The 21,047-nt window shown below is 42.1% G+C and overlaps 1 protein-coding gene across 1 annotated transcript in view; it reads left to right on the forward strand.

The window, feature by feature from the left end:
• Positions 1 to 300: 300 nt before the first annotated feature.
• The window catches only part of NRDE2 (NRDE-2, necessary for RNA interference, domain containing), a 37,604-nt gene continuing 16,857 nt past the window's right edge, over positions 301 to 21,047 (forward strand). The window contains exons 1-6 of the mRNA XM_087818601.1: positions 301 to 382; positions 7,735 to 7,843; positions 9,591 to 9,818; positions 12,899 to 13,048; positions 18,814 to 19,261; positions 20,090 to 20,492. Coding sequence (XP_087674727.1) covers positions 319 to 382; positions 7,735 to 7,843; positions 9,591 to 9,818; positions 12,899 to 13,048; positions 18,814 to 19,261; positions 20,090 to 20,492 — 1,402 coding nt within the window. The 5' untranslated portion in view covers positions 301 to 318. The remainder of the gene's footprint in view (positions 383 to 7,734; positions 7,844 to 9,590; positions 9,819 to 12,898; positions 13,049 to 18,813; positions 19,262 to 20,089; positions 20,493 to 21,047) is intronic.

The raw sequence follows: 21,047 nt of genomic DNA on the forward strand, positions 1-21,047 counted from the left end.
CGATGCGAGCTCAGGGGTGGGATTGGAACCCCACCTTCCTAGCACTTCTTGCTCTTAACAAGTCCATCTCTCAGTCCCGCCTCTTCCGGTTCTCACAGAGGCCTGTGGACGTCAATTACCAGGAAGTGATCCCGCTCTGCCCCGCCCTTTTCGCCCCGCCCCCTTCCCGCCCCACCCCGCAGGGGTCCCTGGTCAGCCCGAGCGAGCGCCCGGAAAACCACACTTCCCAGAGTGCACCGCGACCACGAAGGCCTCACTACCGACGTCCGCTCGCCGGCGCCATTCCCGTAGCCGGGAACGGCGGTGCGGCCTGTGACTATGGCGCTGTTCCCGGCCTTTGCGGGAGTTAGTGAGGCTCCCGATAGCGGGAGCGCCAGGAAAGGTAAGCACGCAAAGGGCGTGAAGAAGGCACTCGGCGGGCTTAAGACGTCGTTTCGCGGCCCGCTTGATTTGGATGTTTCTCCACACGTGTCCCAGAGTTCCCCGCGGCCCTGCAAAGCCTGCTGGGAAGGGCCCCGGTTGTCCCGCCGGCTCTTGAGGACAAGAGCTGTAGAGCTGCGGAGTGAGGAAGACGCAGGAGGGGCTCTGGCGCTGCGGCGTCCGGAAACTCATTCGCTCTCCGAGCCGCAGTTGCCTCCCCTGTAAAACGGGAACGATGGTCCTGCGCGTCTCAGGGAGACCTCTGGCGAAGGCGGGGTGTTCTTACCGCCCTCTGTCTCTGTTTCCCTTATTTCTGAGATGCTTATCGGGTTCCCATCCTTCGGCAGGCCTACAGCTAGGGGATCCGGACCCGAAGCCCAGTCAGACAGCCTCTCTCCAGACAGGCACAGTTGCTGGGAATAAGAATAACATTTATTTGTTGAGAGCCTACTGTGTGCCAGGAGGCGGCCTTACGTGTTTCCTGTGAGCCCGAAACGTCCCCAGGAAGTCTGCGTTGTGACGACCTGAGGCTCCGACGGGCAGGAACTCGTAGCTCTTGAGGGTTTGGTTCTTCCCGACCACCGCAGTTAAGCGAGTTGTAATCTTGTTGCAGGTGAAGGGTCTTCCATTTGTAAAAAAAAATCCTCAACACCTGTGAAGCGCAGTAAAGCGAAGCGCAATAAAGGGAGGTATGCCTGTGGTGAATTGTAATTTAAAGTCATTATAAATGGGGCACTTAGGTGGTGGAGTCCAGTTGTGCCCGACATCTGCTTTATATCCTCTCATAGCTCCTACACCTATAGTTTTGGTAACAGCATAATTGTGAGTCATTTCTTATGTAATGAGTGTGGTTTTGGTCATCCTTTACTGACCGTGACCTCCATGCGGTCAGGGACAGTGTTTGTCTGTTCACTGCACCATACTTAGCCCCTAGCACAGGTCCAAAACATAGGTGTTCACTAAATACTTGCTGAATGTACAGACCAATATTAGGTGCTTAATGAAGAAATAGCAGTGCAAGGTAGGTTAAAGATGTCGCAGGTGAGCGACAAGAATAATGACTTCTGATGGGAGCTTCATGTAAGGCCATGTATAGGAGCTAACTTTAGGAATGGGTCTTCAAGAGGGTAGGGTTTGGACAATAGAGATGGTAGAAGGGTGTTCAGGGCTTTCAAAGGCAAGCAGGAAGAGAGGCCTGAGACCTGTGCAAAGAACAGCAAGTAGTCCAGTTTGTCTGGAAATACAGAGGCATAAAAGGAGCCTCGGGAAATATGGCTGGGACTGGGGGGTGAGGGAGGGTAGTGACTTGAGTAAGAGGCCGAGGGCTTATCCTTTTATTTTGGAAGGGTGAAGTGGAAAGTTTGTAAGGGCGTGTTGCTCTTGTCATTTATCTTAACCAGTATTTATTGGACATCTGGGTATCTAGCATCAGGATAAGGTTTGTAAAAGTGCTGCTTGTAAAGTACTGCATTTAAAAAAATTTAAACCACATCATCATTACTCATAATGAAATTAACTATATTTTTTTACCATCATCTAATTGTCAGTCAACATTCAGACTTCCCAACTTGTCTCAAAAATGCCCTTTTATAGTCGGTTTGTTCAAGTCAGGGTCCCCAAAAGATCCAACATTGTATTTTGTGGGGATGTCTCTTAGGTTTCTCTCTCTCTTTTTTTTTTAATATATCTTTATTGATTGCAACTGATTCAGAGAGAGACAGAAACATGAGTGATGAGAGAGTCATTAATCGAGCCCGCAACCCGGGCATGTGCCCTGACCGGGAATCGAACCCCGATCGCCTGAATCCTACGTTAGCACTCAACTGCTGTGCCATGCCCGGCCGGGCTCTCTCTTTTTTTTTTTTAAATATGTCTTTATTGAGTTCAGAGAGAGGAAGGGAGAAGGAGAGAGAGAGATAGAAACATCAATGATGAGAGTCATTGATCGGCAGCCTCCTGCATGCCCCCTGACCGGGAATCGAACTGCCATCTCCTGGATCATAGGTCAGTGCTCAGCCTCTGAGCCATGCTGACCAGGAATCTCAGGTCTCTTTTAAATATAAAATTGTCTTCCTCCCCTCCATTTTCTGCTGTGATTTATTTGTTATGGAACTGGGTCTTTTGTCCTATACACATTTCCCACCAAATCCTCATGGTGTCATTTAATATGCTTCTCCCAGTGTTTCCTGTAAACTGGTAATTAGATCTAGAGAGTTAATTAGATTCAGGCATAATTTTCTCTTTTAGTTGAAAATACCTCATTGGGGGTGCTCTGCACGTGGTGTTGAATCAGATCAGAAGGATCTGCTGTTTAGTTTTCTCTCTCTCAGTGATGTTAAGATCTATCAGTGGGTTCCTGGACAACCTTATTCCTCCATTATGAAGCTGCCTGTCAGCCTTTCACCTAATGATTTCTGCAGCAGTTTTATGATTATTGCTTAGGTCCATTTTTGGGGGCTTACAAAATGGTTATTTTCTAGTTTTAGCATTCCTCTCATACTTACTGGCATCAGTTATTTTATGAAGAACTTTCCTCAATAGTATCGGGATACCCTGAAATACATTATGATCCATTTCCTCTGCCTAGACGTTTCTTAGGAACTTATTTGCCTATGTCTTGCCCATCCTCTAGGCCTTAACTGAGATGTTCTTCCAGGCAGCTTTCTCTGATCCATATCTAGTTTGGATTAGAGAGCATAGGTATGTGCTCTCATTATGTGCTGAAGATTTTCTTTACCTGGGCATTTGTCACATTGCATGTAATGACTGCCAGTGTGTGGGCTCCCTGAAGGGTCGTGTTGGGTTCTCGTTGGGTTTGCACTCCTAGCACCTAGAACAGTGCCTGGCTCTCAGTAAAAAAAGCACTGAATGAAAGAGACTCAAAGACATGAAGTATTTTCTTCAGAGTTGTACAACTAATAAACAATAAAGCCAGCCTTTGAACACAGGTTTTTCTGACCCAAGAACTTGTGTTATAAATCACACTATGATGTTAGAATGTTTGGGTTTTGGTTGTTTATACGTTACCTTTGGGGTCTCTGAGTGTTTTTGAATTACAGGTTTACTCCATGCAAGAGCTGACTTTGCTTAGGTTCTCTTTAATCACCATTTCAGGTGGAGCTCTGAGCCCTGTTTTCTGATGCTTTTTGTTAGGAATGTTTGTGCACTCAGATTCTTTGTCAGAAAGTAAGGGTTTTGACCAAAATGAAGAGTTTGGCTCATTATTTTTAAAGAAACAACCTCATCTCCAATATATATGCTAATTTATGTATACAATGAGCCCTAGAAATGCCTTTTGAATTAATCATCCCTGGAGGTGTTTCGCTCACCTTTCACTTAAACAAATTAGTAATCAGTGCTATTTTGTTAGAATGGGTGTAGAACTTGGATATTTTATCCAGTTGTGATTCAGAATTTGTTTATGATGAAGTATAAGCACGATAGGAGGAGAGAACTGGCCTGTCTTGTTCACCACTGTACCCCCAATGCTTAGAACTGTGCTTGGCACGTAGTAAGTATTCAGTACTCAATTCTTTAATGATTGAATCTCTATTTACAATGAAAACTGGGAGAATGATAATAGTTGTACTTTATACCTACATAATGGCATACTTTTGACAATCTCTTCCATTTATTCAATAAATTAGGTGCTAGGGGATACAAAAATGCAAAGATATGGTTTAGGTCTTTATTCATTTAATTATTTGACAAATATTTATGAGTCCAGTTACTTTGTGCCAAGGCACTGTTCTAGGAGTTGGGTATACAGGAGTGAGTAGTCATGACTTCTGCCCTCATGTTGCTTTTAGTTTGGGAAGAAAGGAGTGGGAGGGAGAAGAGGGGAGCTAGAAACTTGGTTGTAAGAGTTGTAAACCAGTTGGTGTATTTGTTTGGCTGGCAGATTATTTTTGTTTTGTTGTTTTCTTTTTTCTGTTTTCACTGCCTGTAGTGACACAGTAATCATCACTAGTCTGCTCCTCATAGGGATTTGAGTTGTTCACCTTTGGTTTGGAATATAGTGGGAAGACTGATCATGAGATTACAATACGAAAATTGCCATAGTCGCCCCATGTACCAATTGCAAGGAGACTTTTGGAAAACCAGCTCCTTGGCTGAGGAGGTGAAGAGCAGCACCGTCGTATGGTGGAGAATCGCGGTTCCAGGTTCAGATGTGTGTTCGTGGCCTCCTGACAAAAAGGTCATTTGATTGGGATGAAAGTCACACAGAGGATCAGTGATGATTTGAGTTCAAAACCCAAGAGTTTTAGTTCTTTATAAACTACTTTTCCCCCACCAGTGATCTCATATGGCAAAGCCTTAACTGCATCCTTAAAAGCTCTTTCTTGTACCTTCTGAAGGACTTGGGAGAGGCACACACTTTGTTTTTTGACATTTGTGTTTCTTTACCTTTCCTCCAAGCTGTCATCACTACCTAGAATCTTTATTTTAAAATATACTGGAATTGTTTGAGAGCATCTCTCCTTTCGTGTTGTTTGTTCCATCTTTCCCCACTTTTCTCATCCTCTGTTCATTACAGAATCCAATTATTGTGTAAATAATTGCAATCTCAGTGAGCAACAGGAACTATTTTCACATGCCTCTTGCCAGGAATTGGTCCCAAGGGAAGGGAACCAACCTCAGAAGGAAAAAGGAGACAGTAGAAGAAAGATTGTGTGAACAGTTGTTTAGCAATTACTGTGTATGACCTTATAAATTACTTAATCCCTTTGAGCTTTAGTTTCCTCTTCTATACAGTAGAGATCATCATACTTCCCATAGAGGATTAAAAGATATAAGGATGTAAAGTGCTTAACTTGGTGCTTGTCTACTGTAGGCACTTAATAAATTAGAACCCTTCTCTTCTTTCCTTTTTTCCTGTGCTTTTTAATGTATCTTTCCTCCTTAGGAATTTTCCTTCCTTCCTCCCTTGTTTCTCACAAATATTTATTAAACTCCTACTAATGTATGCCAGACATTGGTCTCAGTGCTAGGGATACAGCAGTGAGTAAAACAAAGTACCTGTCATCAGGAACTAGAATACAGAATGTACAAAGAACTCTTACAAGTCAGTAATAAAAAGACAATCCAATTATAAAATGGGCAGAGGCTTTGAATAGCTATTTCTGTGCTGGTATGAGTGGCCAATGAACACATGAAAAGTTGCTCAACATCAGTAGTCACCAGGGAAATGGAAATCAAAACTGCAGTGAAAAATCACACCCACTCAGATGACTATAATATAAAGGACAGACAGTGTCGAGTTGGTACGGATGTGGAGAAATTGGAATCTTCACGTATTGTTAGTGGGAATGTAAAACGGTGCAGCCAGTTTGGAAAACAGCCTGGCAGTTCCTCAAAATGCTAAACATGAGTTGCCCAATCTGCGCCTAGATATCAACCCAAGAGAAAACATACATTCATATAAAAACTTGCACATGAATGTTCATAGCAGTGTTGTTCATAGTAGCTTCAAAGCGGAAAGAACCGAAGTATCCGTTAACTGATTAATGGATAAAATGTGGTATAATCCATAAATGTTACTCGGCAATAAAAAGCAATAACGTAGTGATACATGCTATAGCATGGATGAACCTTGATAATATGTCAGATGAAAGAAGCCAGTTACAAAAGGCCGTAGGTCATATGATCTTGTTTATATTTAATGTCCAAAATAGGGAAATTTATAGAGAAAAAAGTTTAGTGGTTGTCTCGGACTGGGAGAGTGGGATGCGGGTGATGGAGAGAGACTGCTGATAGGTATGGGGTTTCTTTTGAGATAATGGAAATGTCCTAAAACTATTTCATGGTGATACTGCACCATATTCTAACTATTCTAACAACCACTGAATTGTATACTTTATGTGGTTGAGCCTTGTGGCATATAAATAATACCCCAGTACAACTGTTAAAAAATCTAATTACCCTTCTCTCTTCTAACTGCAGCCATCTTCTCAGCATATGAATATGCTCTGACCACCCATCCTAAAACAAAGTAGGACAAATGTGAACCCTTCCTGGGCCCCCTTCCTGCTACTATCCCTTGGTTTTTTCCTTTTCTTCATAACTAAGACCCCTAAAAGTTAGCAGATAAGTAGTTTAGAAATAGTTCATTGTAGAAGAGTTAGAAATTAATGGATAAGCAGAAAAAAGTTTTTTTTGACATTTAATCTCACCACCCACCCAGAGATAATCATTGTTTATATATATATATATTTCTTTATTATTTGTTGATTTTACAGAGTGGAAGGGAGAGGGAGCATTGATGCGAAAGAAAAACGCAGATCAATTGCCTCCTGCGCGCACCCCTACCAGGAATCACACGCCACCTTTTGGTGCATGGGATGGCGCTGCAAACAACTGAGTCACTCTGGCCATGGCAGTCATTGTTAATATCTCATATAATTTTAACATTAATTAGAAAAGTTGACACTTTTTTAAATTCTCTCACCTGGTCAGTTGCCTCCTATACAAGCCCTAACTGAGGATCAAACCCGCAACCTAGTTATGTGTCCTGACCAGGAATCCAACCCACAACCTTTTGGCATATGGGACGATGCTCCAGCCAGCTGAGCTACCCTTGTGTTTTCATTTTCAAATAGAAGTGCTGTTTGTTATAAGGAAAGGTTTATGTTAAGGTAGAACATTAGAATATTCTTTTTTTTAAAAAAAATATATCTTTATTGGTTTCAGAGAGAGGAAAGGAGGGGGAGAGAGAGAGAGAGAAACATCAATGATGAGAGTCATTGATCGGCTGCAGCCCACAACTGGGCGGGCTTGTACCCTGACCAGGAATTGAACCCCGATCGCCTGGATCCTAGGTCGACGCTCAACCACTGAGCCACACCCGGCCGGGCTAGAATATTCTTTTGAAGAGAAATATCTTAAGTCTTCTGTAATAATGTTAAGCATGATGGGCTTTTATGCATGATTTGATTTTTTAAATTCTTTGGAATTGCTTACATCAAATTTGAAGTCATTAAAACCTAATGCTTAAGAAGCCTTCATGCTCATTAGAGTGGATGGAATTCATAAAGCCTCCATGTTGCCTTGTAGGCCTCACTTGTTACATGGCTTTTGCTTAAGCCGGAGCCTCAAATCACAGAGGATTTCAGTCTGAAATATTTTAGAGTGTGTTAAAGGTCTATGCCCTGTGAAGTAAAAATTTCATGGATTACCTTCGGCTTCTGTGGACCGTTCTAAATATCTGGCTGATGTTGGCTATGAATTGGGATATCAGCTGGTAAGGTGGGTTTCCTGCTTTAGAAATTGTATTGAGCTCATTTCATTGATCTTTTCTCTCTTTTGCATGTGCAGAATTAGATTGGCTGAGCAACCCAAGCTTTTGTGTTGAAACTGTAACAACTCTGAGCCAACAAACCGAAGAGGCTACAGCTCTTATTTCTGAAGGGTCACCACTAACAAGGTAGTATTTTTTTTTTAAAATAAATCTTTTATTGATTTCAGATAGAGGAAGGGAGAAGGAGAGAGAGCTAGAAACATCAGTGATGAGAGAGTCATTGATCAGCTGCCTCCAGCACATCCCCTACTGGGGGCATGTGCCCTGACTGGGAACCGAATTGCGATCTCCTGGATCCTAGGCCAATGCTCACCTGCTGAGCCATGCCTGGCCGGGCCAGGGTAGTAGTTTTGATAGATGGAGTTTTAGTCTTTGTCAGGGTGTCGTCTATGGCTTAGCTTGAATGATGCTCCTTAGAAAACCCTGTGATAGAAGAGCTAAGTAAAACTCTTATTCAAAGTAATGAGGTGACCTTTGACTATTTTCCCTTACCTCACTCTTACAGATAATTTCCCCACCCCCAGCCCCCCTTTGCATTGCAGTGGCAACTATGTGACATAGTTACTGCCAGTAATTAGGCCATGAGGGAAATGTCATCGTTGTGATTCTTATTTACTAACCTTGTTAGTAACCTTTAGAATAGCGATAAACATAGAATTCAGATATTTCTTTAGTAGCATTTTCAACACTTGTAAAAATGGAAGGCGCTTTTGTAATATAATGTGGGGAAAGAGGAAAATTCTCTTTCTCTCCTCTGGTTTTTTTTTTGGCTAGCCAAATAATAGATCAACAGGAGGTAGACTGACAAGAGAAAATAAAATTTAATATCATGCTCACTGGAACCCCACATACAGGAGAGAGTCAGAGACCCTGCATACATGAGAGGTTCAGTGGTAGAAAGGGAGATTGAGGTATATAAGACATCCTGAATGAGGGGTGAGGTAAGGTGTGTTGGGGCTTCAAAAGGTCATTGCAGCATGATAAGAGCAGACCTTTAGTAAATAGAAGTTTCCTGCCATGTAGGTAGGTCAAGAGAAGTTATTTCTGATAATCTCTTAGAGGCAAGGCCTCTAATTCAAATTTTTCTAGGTAGTTAAGGAATGGGGGAGTGGGGAGAAGTTTCTCTTGAGCCCGAAACTAAAATTGCCTTTAGCTCAAAGCAATCTGTATACCACTGAGGCACTTCTTGGGGTAGCTAGTTCTGGACCCCCACAATAACATAGTAGAAAACCTCATGAAAACCTTGGGAAAGCAAAATGGTACACATCACTACCCAGATCTGAAAGAGTTTTGTTGTAGATTATTGAATTGAGAAATGAACTCTCTCACCATTAATATGATGACCCCTAGGAAGCTCTGTACTCTAAGGGTGGAAGAAGCCTTTGGAAATTGAGAATAATTGATGTGTGAGAGGGAGTTGTTTATAGATATTTCAGTAATGATGCAGAGCTCATTGTAACCTTTAAAAACAAGGACCAGAATTAAAACTTGGTGGTTTTTTGGGTTTTTTTGACATTAAGAACATGCTGGTGTAATGTGTAGGACTGAAAATAAACCTTTATAATGTTGCTTTTAAAAATATTATATTTGATAAAATAACTGGTTAGATTAATTTAAAAATGTATAGATATGAAAGTATAGCTTCAGAAGCTATTAAAATTAGAATTTCTTCACCTGGTTTTAATTTAGATCCAACTCTTAGTGTCTTTAAGGTGAGTTGTAATCCAGGAAGATACTGTATAATATATGGGCAGATAGTCAGTGTGAGCATTTTTAGAATTTTCTTTTATACATTTCTTTATTTGGTTGCTGATTTACATGTTATTTTTCCTAAATCTCTTCTAAAAATTCTAATGTTGACTTTCCCAAGCAGGAGCCCTCTGAAATCAGAGACTTCAGATGCCGGGGACACAAACAGAAAGCTCAGGCAAGCGAGCAGGAGGAAGAAAGAGAAGAGGAAAAGGAAGCGCCAGCACCGCAGCAGAGACAGGAGGAGGCGAGGGCGGTCAGGGAGCAGTGCGTCCGAGTCAGGCACTGATCCTGGAAAGGACAGAGCTCCCAGAGGCTTCAGAGATGCTGACAAAGAGTCGGAGAAACCGAAGTAGGTTTTCTATTCTCAACACCTGTGGTATTTTAAATCTTTAATTTTTCTCCCTCGATCACTGCCACAAGTTAGACAGTTAAATGATTATTTAATTCCACTCAATCAAAACAGAGTCAGTAAATATCTCAATAAAGCTAGGAAAAAATAGAGCTCTACCATTTGGTCAACATAAAAAAGAAAACTTTAACAAATGAGGACCATGATTTTATTTGAGATGTTAATTAGGCACAGTAATGATTGTGTCAGAATCAGATTTAGACAAAGTCTTTGGGAGTTTTGAAAGATGGCAAATGTGCCACATGGTGGGCACACGGGCTAGTTCACTATGGGGCCGTGGGCCTCTGCACTTAGTAAGAAAAATGTCTTCTCCCATTGTGCTGTGTCTTCCTTTCAGTCTCTTCCATTAGTGCCCCACCTCTGGTAAGGTTAATTGTACCGCTTAATATAATCATTGCTTTTGTCCTTACTGCACATTTTTTAGAACCATGTGTTGAGGGTACAAAATGGCCCACGACCACAGTATTTCCTTTCCTTGGGGACTTCACTGCCCCGCAGTGCCCCACTGTCTACCCTGAGCGTGTCTGTTCAAGTAATTCTGCAGGACGATCACAGCTAGGTCGTCAGAGATGCGGTTCCTCTCTGCTTAGTCTAATGCCCTCCTACAGAGGGAGGCACTTTGCCCAGAGGCAGGACAGTTAGTATGTGGCAAAACTACTTTAATTATTCCTCGTTTAACCTTTTTTGTCTTTGTTCATACAGCCTAGAAGAGAGAAAAGTTAAGCACCTGTCTAAGGCATACTAAAAAAGTTAGTGCCATTAAGACTTTTGCAATTCTTGAGAGATTATGTGCTTTTGTTGTGTGCTTTGAAGTCCCATTGATGTCAGTGAGAGCTCTGTGTTGGAGCAGACTTGATTTTGGCCTGTAGAGTTTCCATCAGATAGGTGAACAGTGCAGTCTTCTAGGATCCTTCTGTCATCTGATCAGTGCTGGACAACACTGCAGGCCTCTGGCTCAGAGGATCCAGGTTTACTTAGCCCTCCGGTGTCTCAGGTGCTGTACCTATAACCCACACTTGCTCTAGGAGGAAAAATAAAGGGGTCAGGCCTAAAGGTCTGCATTTGACTGAATTTATGTGGGCAGGAACCATGCCCCCCTTGCTGGCCATTGTACCTCCCAGCCTTGGCATAGGGCCTGATACATAGTAATATATACACTGAATACATTTTTGTTATGTGCTGAATGAATATATTATTGATAGTCTTGCTTTTTTTGCATGTCTTCAAAGAAAAATATATTAATTATTGTATCTTCTGAAAACTCACCATTAGTTACTTGTTCTTTTTTATAGCTAAGGGAAAAAAGCTTTAAAGGATTTCCTGAACACACGTGGGAACCACCATTAGAACTTGAAGGATAGTTGTTTTCAGCCTATGCTTAACCACTGTAGAGGTGATCTTTGCAGCCTCCTGATGGTTTTATGATCCAGACAGGATTTTTAAGTTTGTTGATATTATTAAGATCATAATAAAATGTTTTTGTCCTGTTTTACTTTCTTAGTATTAATGTCTGTAGTCTCTTCCTGGGAAGGTGACCTGGAAGAATTGTCAGTGCCATATTGGCAAGATATTAGTGAGTTCTGAGTCTTTCTTTGATGTCAGGAAAGTGGGTTCATGGGGGATAATACACCATATGGGTCTCTAGGTCGAGGGACAACTTCCCCGAGGCTACAGCTTCTAACTGACCTTTGTTTCCTAGGATGACTTCCTCTTCACCTTCAGGTGGAGGCAGATCCGTCCTTGCACCCAGTCCAGACCACATCCTGCTTCGTGACCTCAATACCCAATAGGGGAGGGATAAGGGCTTGTTTACTCCCCAGGGGTGGTCTGCAGCTGGCCCTTCTTTTTTTTTACCCCGTTGTTTTTCTATGTCTTTCTGGAATGCATAGTTTCTTTCCCTCTCTTTACTGCCCCTAACAGTTCTCATTGACCCCTCCACAGTGGTTCTGAAGGGGAATGTGTTAACCCCTCCACAGTGGTTCTGAAGGGGAATGTGTTAACCCCTCCACAGTGGTTCTGAAGGGGAATGTGTTAACCCCTCCACAGTGGTTCTGAAGGGGAATGTGTTAACATTACCATGTTAACCTGAGATGTGTCATTCAACAAATATTTATGGAATTGCTGCTTTGTGTCCCTGAAATACCATTTGCTTGTATTCCCAGCCAAGAATGATTTAGAGGCCTCCAGAATCTTCATTTCTATCTGGGCAGAGCTAAAAAGCAGATGGAATGACAGTTAATGACTGTTGTGACCCCTTTGGCAGCTCCTGTGTCAGCAGCATTAAGAACTCATTTTCTTTAGCGGAGGAAAGATGTTAGATGCCAGAAAATCCTCCCCTCCCTCTCACTTCTAGGGAAGTGGTTCCATTTGTATCTGAGCTGAAAGTCTGCTAGCTCACAGATTGGTTCAAAGAAATAAATCAGGGTCTTGTCTTACAGTGGGGTCCCTCTGCCCTTCCTGTAGGAGGTCGGTCCATACAGGCAAAGCTGTACACACAGCCCAGACCAGAAAAACGAAACTTAGACCAGGCCCAAGTAACATCTGAGGAGGAACTATTCACAACCGGGACCTTTGTTGTTGTTATTGTTGAGTTTTGAGTTGGAATAAATAATCTGAGCACTTTCGAATAAGGTGAAGTAAGAGCAGCCCACCTCTTTTTTTTTTTTTTTAAAAAAGAAGAAAGCTTGTTTATGAATATATTTGAAATTCAGTTTACAATAATTTAAGTGGAAGACTTGAAAAAGAACATCTCTGTATCCCTCGGGTGAATTTCTGAGATGACTTGTTTTTGGGTAAAGCGCTGCTTGGTGTTGACAGTTTTTGCTTTATATTTTAAACTTTTTTTTGGGGGAGCAGGCATCCACTTCTCATCTGTATGGCATGTACACATTTGATGTATCTAGTTCCCTTGATACTGTGTGGAGTTTGAAATGTTTAACTTCCATGTTGCTGCAAAGGTGAAATGTTAACTGGAAGATTTTAAGTGCCTCTCCCTTTCTCCACCTTTCCTTGTCCCACAGCCAAGAAAATAATGCTGCTTCTGCTGCTGGACGTCACTGTGTTTGGCTTGAGGACATTCAGGCTCTGACTGGAGAAACCTTCAGAACAGATAAGAAACCAGATCCTGCAAACTGGGAGTACAAGTCCCTCTACCGAGGAGATATAGCAAGGTACCCATCATGACATCTTTCCTGGTTTTCTCTGGGGGAAAGTAACTTCTCTCTCCTGAACTCTCTCAGCACTGTCTCTGGCCAACTCCCCAACTCCCTTATAGATTCTCTTGGGTTTTTATCCATTGCTAGTTGTTTAGGCACATCTTATCTCGCATTCTGAAATGAAAACTTAAATCTTTTTTTTTTTTAATATATCTTTATTGATTTCAGAGAGAGGAAAGGAGAAGGGGAGAGAGAGAGAGAAACATCAATGATGAGAGTCATTGATCGAGCCCACAACCCGGGTATGTGCCCTGACCGGGAATCAAACCCCGATCGCCTGCATCCCAGGTCGACGCTCAACTGCTGAGCCACACCCGGCTGGGCTTAAATCTTGAGATCAGGATACAGGTCAGATTGGTCTTATTTATCCATGGTGCTTGGAACAGTGCCTGGCATAATAGGTGTTCAGTAAATGTTGATTGAATGAATCTAAAAATACCTTGAAATAATTGTGACATACTGTCTGGAAACCATCTGATCTAATCTATATGCCATTTTAAAAAGTTGCGAAAGCCTTTTATTTATTCCCCCCACCCCCACATATGCCATTTAAAAAATGACATTAAATGGTAATGACTTTTAAAAAATGTTTTCAGCGTATATCACCAGATAATCATAAAAATAGGTGATGAAATAGATGATGGTATTTGCTTTAATAATGAGTTTAAACTTTTCTCCTCTAATCTGTCAATCAAAAATATTTGAATATGTATTAAACCCTTTAGGCACTTGGTGCTTTGTGAGACACTGTTGGAAACAAAGAACAATAATCGACAGTCTCTGTTCCCAAAGAGCTCACAGGCAATCAAGAGTGAAGGTAGAGCCCAGCCAGCGTGGCTCAGTGGTTGAGCGTTGACCTAGGATCCAGGAGATCGAGGTTTGATTCCCGGTCGGGGCACATTCCCAGGTTGTGGGCTCGATCCCCAGTCGGGTGTGCAGGAGGCAGCTGATCAATAACTCTCTCATCATTGATGTTTCTCTCTCTCTCCCTCCCTCTCTCTGAAATCAATAAAGACTTTTTTTTTTTAAAAGAGTGAAGGTAGAGAACCATGGAATAAAAGGCCAAGAGGAGGCCTTGAAGATCATTAACATTCTTTATAAGCTAATTACCGTTTAAAATAAGCTTATGAAAGCCTCCCATTACTTTGCTGTACCTCCAAATTTTAATCATGTTTTCCCTCATGACATTATACCTCATCACATAAGCAATTCCAAGAAAATTTTCTTTATGATGTGTGTATATTAGTTATTTTTCAGTGTATATTTATATCTACTTACTATCTACTAAAACATCATGGCTGAGAGTGAATGATTATCTCATTTAAAATGTACTCATATATTTTTAAATTATTTTAATACTCCCTAAAATCTTGTTTGGTTTTCCATGCCACCACAGTATGGTGCCACAGATGTGGTAGAAACCCAGTAAAAATGGGGAGGCCAACAAACACTGATTGGGCATGAAGTGTGTGCCACGGTCTCTTACTCATTCTTTCCCTGTGTTAGCCTGTCTGATCCTCATGGCTGCTGTCATTCTGCAAATGAGGAAAAGGAACCTCGGAGGTTCAGTGTTCTCAGGGTCATGCAAGCAGTAAGCAGCAGAGTTGGGTTTTGAACCTGTGTTTCTCTGACTTCACATGTTCTTTCACTGTCCTCAGGTGAGACAGATTATGTGGTTGAACATTTTCTCGACTGGGAAACAGGACTGGTTCTCATTCCGACTTTGTCATTTGTTAGTAACGTAATTGCAAGTCACTTGAGCTGTCTGAGCCTCTGTTTCTTCATTTATAAATTGGTAATTGTACCTCTGGCCGACCCTTACACTCAAATATCGGAAATATTTGATACGGAATTAGAAAATGGTGGGCAAATATAAAGGGTTATTATAGATGAACAAAGGAAAAAAATCTTAACGTGTGGCTCTTGAGCATCTGCTAATGAATGGCCCAGACCTTGGAAAGAGAGCCATTAGTGACTTCATTAATCTGAACTGCAAAGGTACTGCTGTCAAGGCGTAGGACATTGGTGTGGTTTCCTAGTGATTTATTAAAGCTTAAGTAAGTTAAGTCTTCCCTGGATCCATAGCTGTACAACTGTTAGTGTCCAGGTCTAGGAAGGCATTGATTCCATGGCACTCTGAGCTGGTCAGAGGACAGTGGGAGTGTTGTGTCAGGTACTGAATTTTTATACCTGAACAGGGACACTAACAAACCAAGAGCATTTGGAGGAAGGTGAGCAGACGACTTGGACAGCACTGACATGAGGACTGAATGAGGGCTCATGAGTATTTGGCCCATAGCAGGGATATGCCATTGTCTCTGAAGCTTTGTTGGGTTGGCCATGTTCTGTATAACTTGGGGAGGCACAACAAGGACAAATGAGTCAAGTCGCTGGGAGGTCAGATTTGGCTTAGTGCAAAAGCAGACCTGATAGTGTGAACATCCCAGCAACGATGAGGTGTGTGTTGGAATAGTGTGGCAAACAGAGGTTAGGTTCTAAGGTTAATGTATAACAGAGTCAAAATTACCTTTGGAAAATTCCTTAGGGCAAATAATACTGTCTGTCAGTGAAGTTTAGATGAGTTTTTTCTCCGTTTTTGGAACGGATTGTTGTTTCTTTGGCTATACACCAGATGAAATAAATGGTTTGCTTATGTTTAGGAGCCAAGTTTTTAAAAATAATAATAGTTTAAACTATATATACATATAAATCTATACATACACATATATCTAGAAGTAGATGCTTAATAATATGGACCAGTAATACTTTTTTTTCTCCTTTATCATTTCCATCTTTCTTATGAAATCCAGCTATTAAAATCAGTTTTACAAAATGCACTTTTTTTTTTTTTAATATATCTTTATTGATTCCAGAGAGAGGAAAGGAGAGGGAGAGAGAGAGAAACATCAATGATGAGAGAGTCATTGATCAAGCCCGCAACCAGGCATGTGCCCTGACCGGGAATCGAACCCTGATCACCTGTATCCTAGGTCGATGCTCAACCGCTGAGCCACACCCAGCCGGGCACAAAATGCACTTTTAAATTCAGAAAACTCAGTAAACATTTTTTAGAGATTGTATGACTAAAATGCCATTCATGCCCAGCCGGGCGTGGCTTAGCAGTTGCTCATCGACCTATAATCCAGGAGATCACAGCTCGATTCCTGGTCCGGGTTGCGGGCTCCATCCCCAGTAGGGAACGTGCAGGAGGCAGCCGATCAATGATTCTCATCATTGATGTTTCTCTCTCTGAAATCAATAAAGATATATTTAATAATAATAAAATAAAAATATAATATCATTCATGTTTAGTGAAAATAAAATAGTAATTAAGGAGAACAAAACTAGTTTTTACTTAAAAACTGTTCCTTAGGGAACAATAGGCTTATTTAGAGCTGTTGTAGCACTGTTTTATCTCCTTACCGCTTTGTTAAAGTTGTTCTTGGCTCATAAATGGAATGGAGAGAGATTATCCAGAGGTGGTCTAGAAGGAGCTGGGAGAGAGGATGAGGGAAGGTGTGTGAGAGACAGCCTGACATATGTGAGACACTTTTCCCCAAAGTGGAACTCACTGCACCTGGGCAGCCAGGGCAGCACAAGCAAGCAGAACGCTTCTCAGGTGGCTGTTGACAGTGGGAATCAAAGGCGGTGATGGGGCTCACCACAAAGGGTGGAGGCAGAGCTCCTGGGGAGTTGACAGAAAATGGCAGTGGATCTCTCCTGCCTTTTTCTCCCTGCAGCATTTTATTGTGAGAATTAAGAAAAATACAGTGTAAGTTGGAAGAATTTTATAGTGAACACTCATATACCCACCCCTTGCAATCTGCCATTTTACTACACGTGCCTTATTATATATCCCTCTATTCATCTATCAACCCATCTTCTTATTTGATGCATTTCAAAGAAAATTGCCAAAATCAATATCCTACCCCCTAAATACTTCAGGATGGATATCATTAACTACAGTCCAAGATTTGTTTCATTTTTTCTTTTAAGTTTTACACATCTTGTAATATGCAGATCTTCATTTGCTCAGTTTTTTTGTTTTGTTTTGTTAATTCTTACCTGAAGATACTTTTTCCATTCATTTTTAGAGAGAGGGGAACGGGGGGTGGAGAGAGAGAGAGACATTGATGTGAGAGAAACAAATTGATTGGTTGCCTCCTGCACGCACCTCAGCTGGGGCTGGAGATGGAACCTGCCACCCAGGTACATGCCCTTGACCAGAAATCAAACCCAGGACCCTTCAGTGCGCAGGCTCACACTCTGATCACTGAGCCACACTGGCCAGGGTCATTTGCTAAGCTTTGACAGAGGCATATACCTGGATAACCTAGACCTTTGTGAAAATAGAGAATTTCACTGTGACCCCAAAAAGTTTCCTCATGCTCCTTTCCAGTCCGTTCACACTCCACCTCCCCAGAGGCCATCACCGTTCCAGTTTTTCCCCACCATCAATTAGTTTGATCTGTTCTTTAATTTCACATAACTGGAATCATAGTGTGTCCTCTCCTGTGTCTGGCTTCTTTCACTCAGCGAATGTTCTTGCACTTCCTCCCTGTTGTGGCATTTGCCACCCTCTGTTCCTTCCTTCTTCACTTGGCGGACACCTGGACTCTCAGTGCTTGGCTTTATGAATAAAGCTGAGAACAGTTGTGCACAAGTCTTCGTGTAGACATGTGGTTTCCTTTTTCTTGGGTAAATACCTAGGAATAGAATTGCTGGGTCATAGGGTAGGTCTATACTTAGTTTTCTAAAGAAACTGCCAGACTTTCTCCCAAAGAGCTTGTACCAGTTTATATTCCCATCGGCAGCAAATGGGAGTCCTGGTTACTCCTCAGATTGCTCACCAACATTTGGTATTGTCCGTCTTTTTAATTTTGGCTGCTTTCATGGGTATGCGATGTATCTCTTTGTGGTTTTAATTTGCATTTCCTTGATGACTAATGATGTCGAACACTCTTTCGACATTCGTGTCTTTTTGTGAGTTCTGTTCATATCTTTTGCCCATTTTTAAATTGGGTTGTTTATATAACACACATACAGAAAAGTGCACAATTTTCCGGAGCTTTTGTGCAGATAGTCAGTAGTCATGTGTTTGTAACTCTGGGGACGCCTACACGTTCCATAAAAGCAGTTTAGAAGCCAGCCTCTTTTCCTCCAGTGTAGAAAATAGCCAGATTTAATTTTATTTGACATACTTTGTTTCAGGATTAAAAAAGAATCTTAGACCTATATGTTATCTTTTTAAGTAGGGACACAGGACAATACTGAGAGAAAGGGACTGCTCTAGGGGACAGATGGCTTAGTGTCACCTAAGGTCTCAATGTCCTTATTTAGGGATAGTGTAAAAGAGGGGATGATGATTCCCACCTTGTATGTCACCCTTGATTGTGATGATCACAGGACATAATGTAGGTGACAATACTTTAACTACAAGGCTCCGGGAAAGTAAATTACTAACATCCAGAAGGCAGACATGATCTTAAATTCATGAGACTCTGATGAAGACTTGAAGTGTTAGAGGATAAGTCAAACGGACAGAGAAAGTTTGTAATCCTCATATTTCTGTAAATAGAAACAATTTGAAGGTAAGGTGAATTTGAATATGTGCAGTTAACTTGCATAACAAGAGTTTAATTTCAGTCTGATGAGCCTTCACCCATTCAGGGCTAGTGCACATATTCCCTCAGAAACCTTTTTTCTTTCTCAAATTTAAGATACAAGAGGAAAGGAGACTCCTGCCTCGGCATTAACCCTAAGAAGCAGTGTATATCCTGGGAGGGGGCCTCCACGGAAAAGAGGCGTTCGCACAAGCATGTGGAGCGCTATTTCACGAGGAAGAACGTGGGACTGATGAGCACGGACGGAGTTGCCATTAGCAGTCACACCGAACCCCTCTCATCTGAGCCAGTCTCTTTTATCCCAGTGAAGGGCTTGGACGATGTGGCTCCTGTTACAACCTGGTTGAATCCTCTGGGCATTTATGATCAATCCACCACACTGTGGTTACAGGGACAGGGCCCTTCAGAGCAGGAATCAAAGCAGCCAGACTCACAGCCAGACCGAGAGAACGCCCTTCTCAAGGCCAAGGTGGAGGAGTTTAACAGGAGGGTGCGGGAGAATCCCCAGGATATTCAGCTGTGGATGGCGTTTGTTGCTTTTCAGGTAAGTATCACTGTCCCACTTCTCTTATCTCACTTAGCATGACGGTCCTCAGTTTGGGCAAAGCAATATACTGTGCAGTGCTTTCTGAGCTCCCATGAGGAACCCGGGCGCTGGGCATGTAAAGATGATTAGACTGTAGCCCTTGCCCTCAGCTTACCCAGAATGCAGTGAGGAAGACTCACATGTGAAGGATGCATGCAGTCTGGGGTGATAGATGCTTTAATGTGTAATTGGGGGATGGAATGAGGGAGTGACTCACCATAGAGAGTAAGAGAGGGCTTCCAAGAGAAGGTGAAATCTGACCAGAATCTTGAAAGAAGAATAGATGTTCACCATGCAGGGGGAGGCATTGGGGAAGTACAGACAGAACATGCAGTGGGCACAGAGCTATGCAAGAGAACTGCTGCTCATTGAATTACCTAGTTAGAGCCATGTGCTCCCTTTCTAAAATACATGAATTATCTTAGTTCCACTTATTTTTTTTGAACCACTTATACAATTATATTTTGTCCCACATTTGATCATTTTAATGGTAAATTTGACCCGAGAAAAGGTTTTCAGGGCATTGCATGCTAGTTACTGATACATAAATCTAAGTTTTAAATGACAGAGTAGACAGGTAAATCAGGTGAACTAAACAAGATCAGATACACTAGGTGACACAGGCACCCAAAGAACTAAGTTTCCATTGGAAGAAATTGTGATAAGTGATTATCAAGAAAGTGTGAATAGCAGTTCATTTTGAGAGATGAGAGACCCTTTGGGGCTTGTAAGTAACTGGATGAGCAGAATTGGGAGGATTTGTAAATTGATGTTTTCGTTGTTGAGGACGAGGTCATGAGGAGTCCTGGCCTATATGCCATCGAGGAAGGAGAGCAGAAGCGGAAGAGGTCGCTGAAGCTCATCCTAGAGAAGAAGCTGGCCATCCTGGAGCGGGCCATCGAAAGCAACCAGAGCAGTGTGGACCTGAAGCTCGCCAAGCTGAAGCTCTGCACCGAGTTCTGGGAGCCCTCCACGCTGCTCAGAGAGTGGCAGAAACTGATATTCTTACATCCCAACAATACAGCCCTTTGGCAAAAATACCTTTTATTTTGCCAGAGCCAGTTCAGCACCTTTTCAGTATCAAAAATCCACAGTCTTTATGGAAAGTGCTTGAGTACTTTGTCTGCAGTGAAGGATGGCAGCATCTTATCTCACCCTGAGCTGCCTGGCACTGAAGTGGCCATGTTCGGTAAGGAGATGTGGACCAGAGACATTTACATGAGAGGAAATATGCTTTTGATTTGAGTTGAAAAAGAAGATTTATTTTGGAAAAGTCTAAGTTGATTAATCTGATTAATAAATTGATAGAATTCATTAATCAAGAAAAAAAACTATTATGACTCCTTTTGACCGTAACAGATTCTCCCCGCTCCAGCTTCTTAGTGGTGGTAGTGGTGGGGGCAGTAGAGTTAGGAAAGTACCACTGGCCGAAAAGTTCCAGCTTCTCTGCTCATAAACCAGACAAGCAGAGTCAAGACTCGTAACCACTTCGTCTGTCGATGGCCTTGTCTGTTGAAGGGTCTGTGCTGCTCATCACATCCAGTTCTAAGGTTTCAAGCAGTAATGTTTGTGGGACACCCTGACTGGCTGAAGTCACTGTATAAATATATAGGTCATTGATATATGGTTAGCATTTCTGGTGTGTCCTAAAGGAGCCTAGAATATAAATGTGTCCAGTAATGAGATAATCAGAGGCAGCATGCTATGCAAGAGCTAGAGAATACCGCTCTTGACTTGAATGCTG

Source organism: Miniopterus natalensis, chromosome 1 (assembly GCF_054644295.1).
Source record: "Miniopterus natalensis isolate mMinNat1 chromosome 1, mMinNat1.hap1, whole genome shotgun sequence".
NCBI lineage: Eukaryota > Metazoa > Chordata > Mammalia > Chiroptera > Miniopteridae > Miniopterus > Miniopterus natalensis.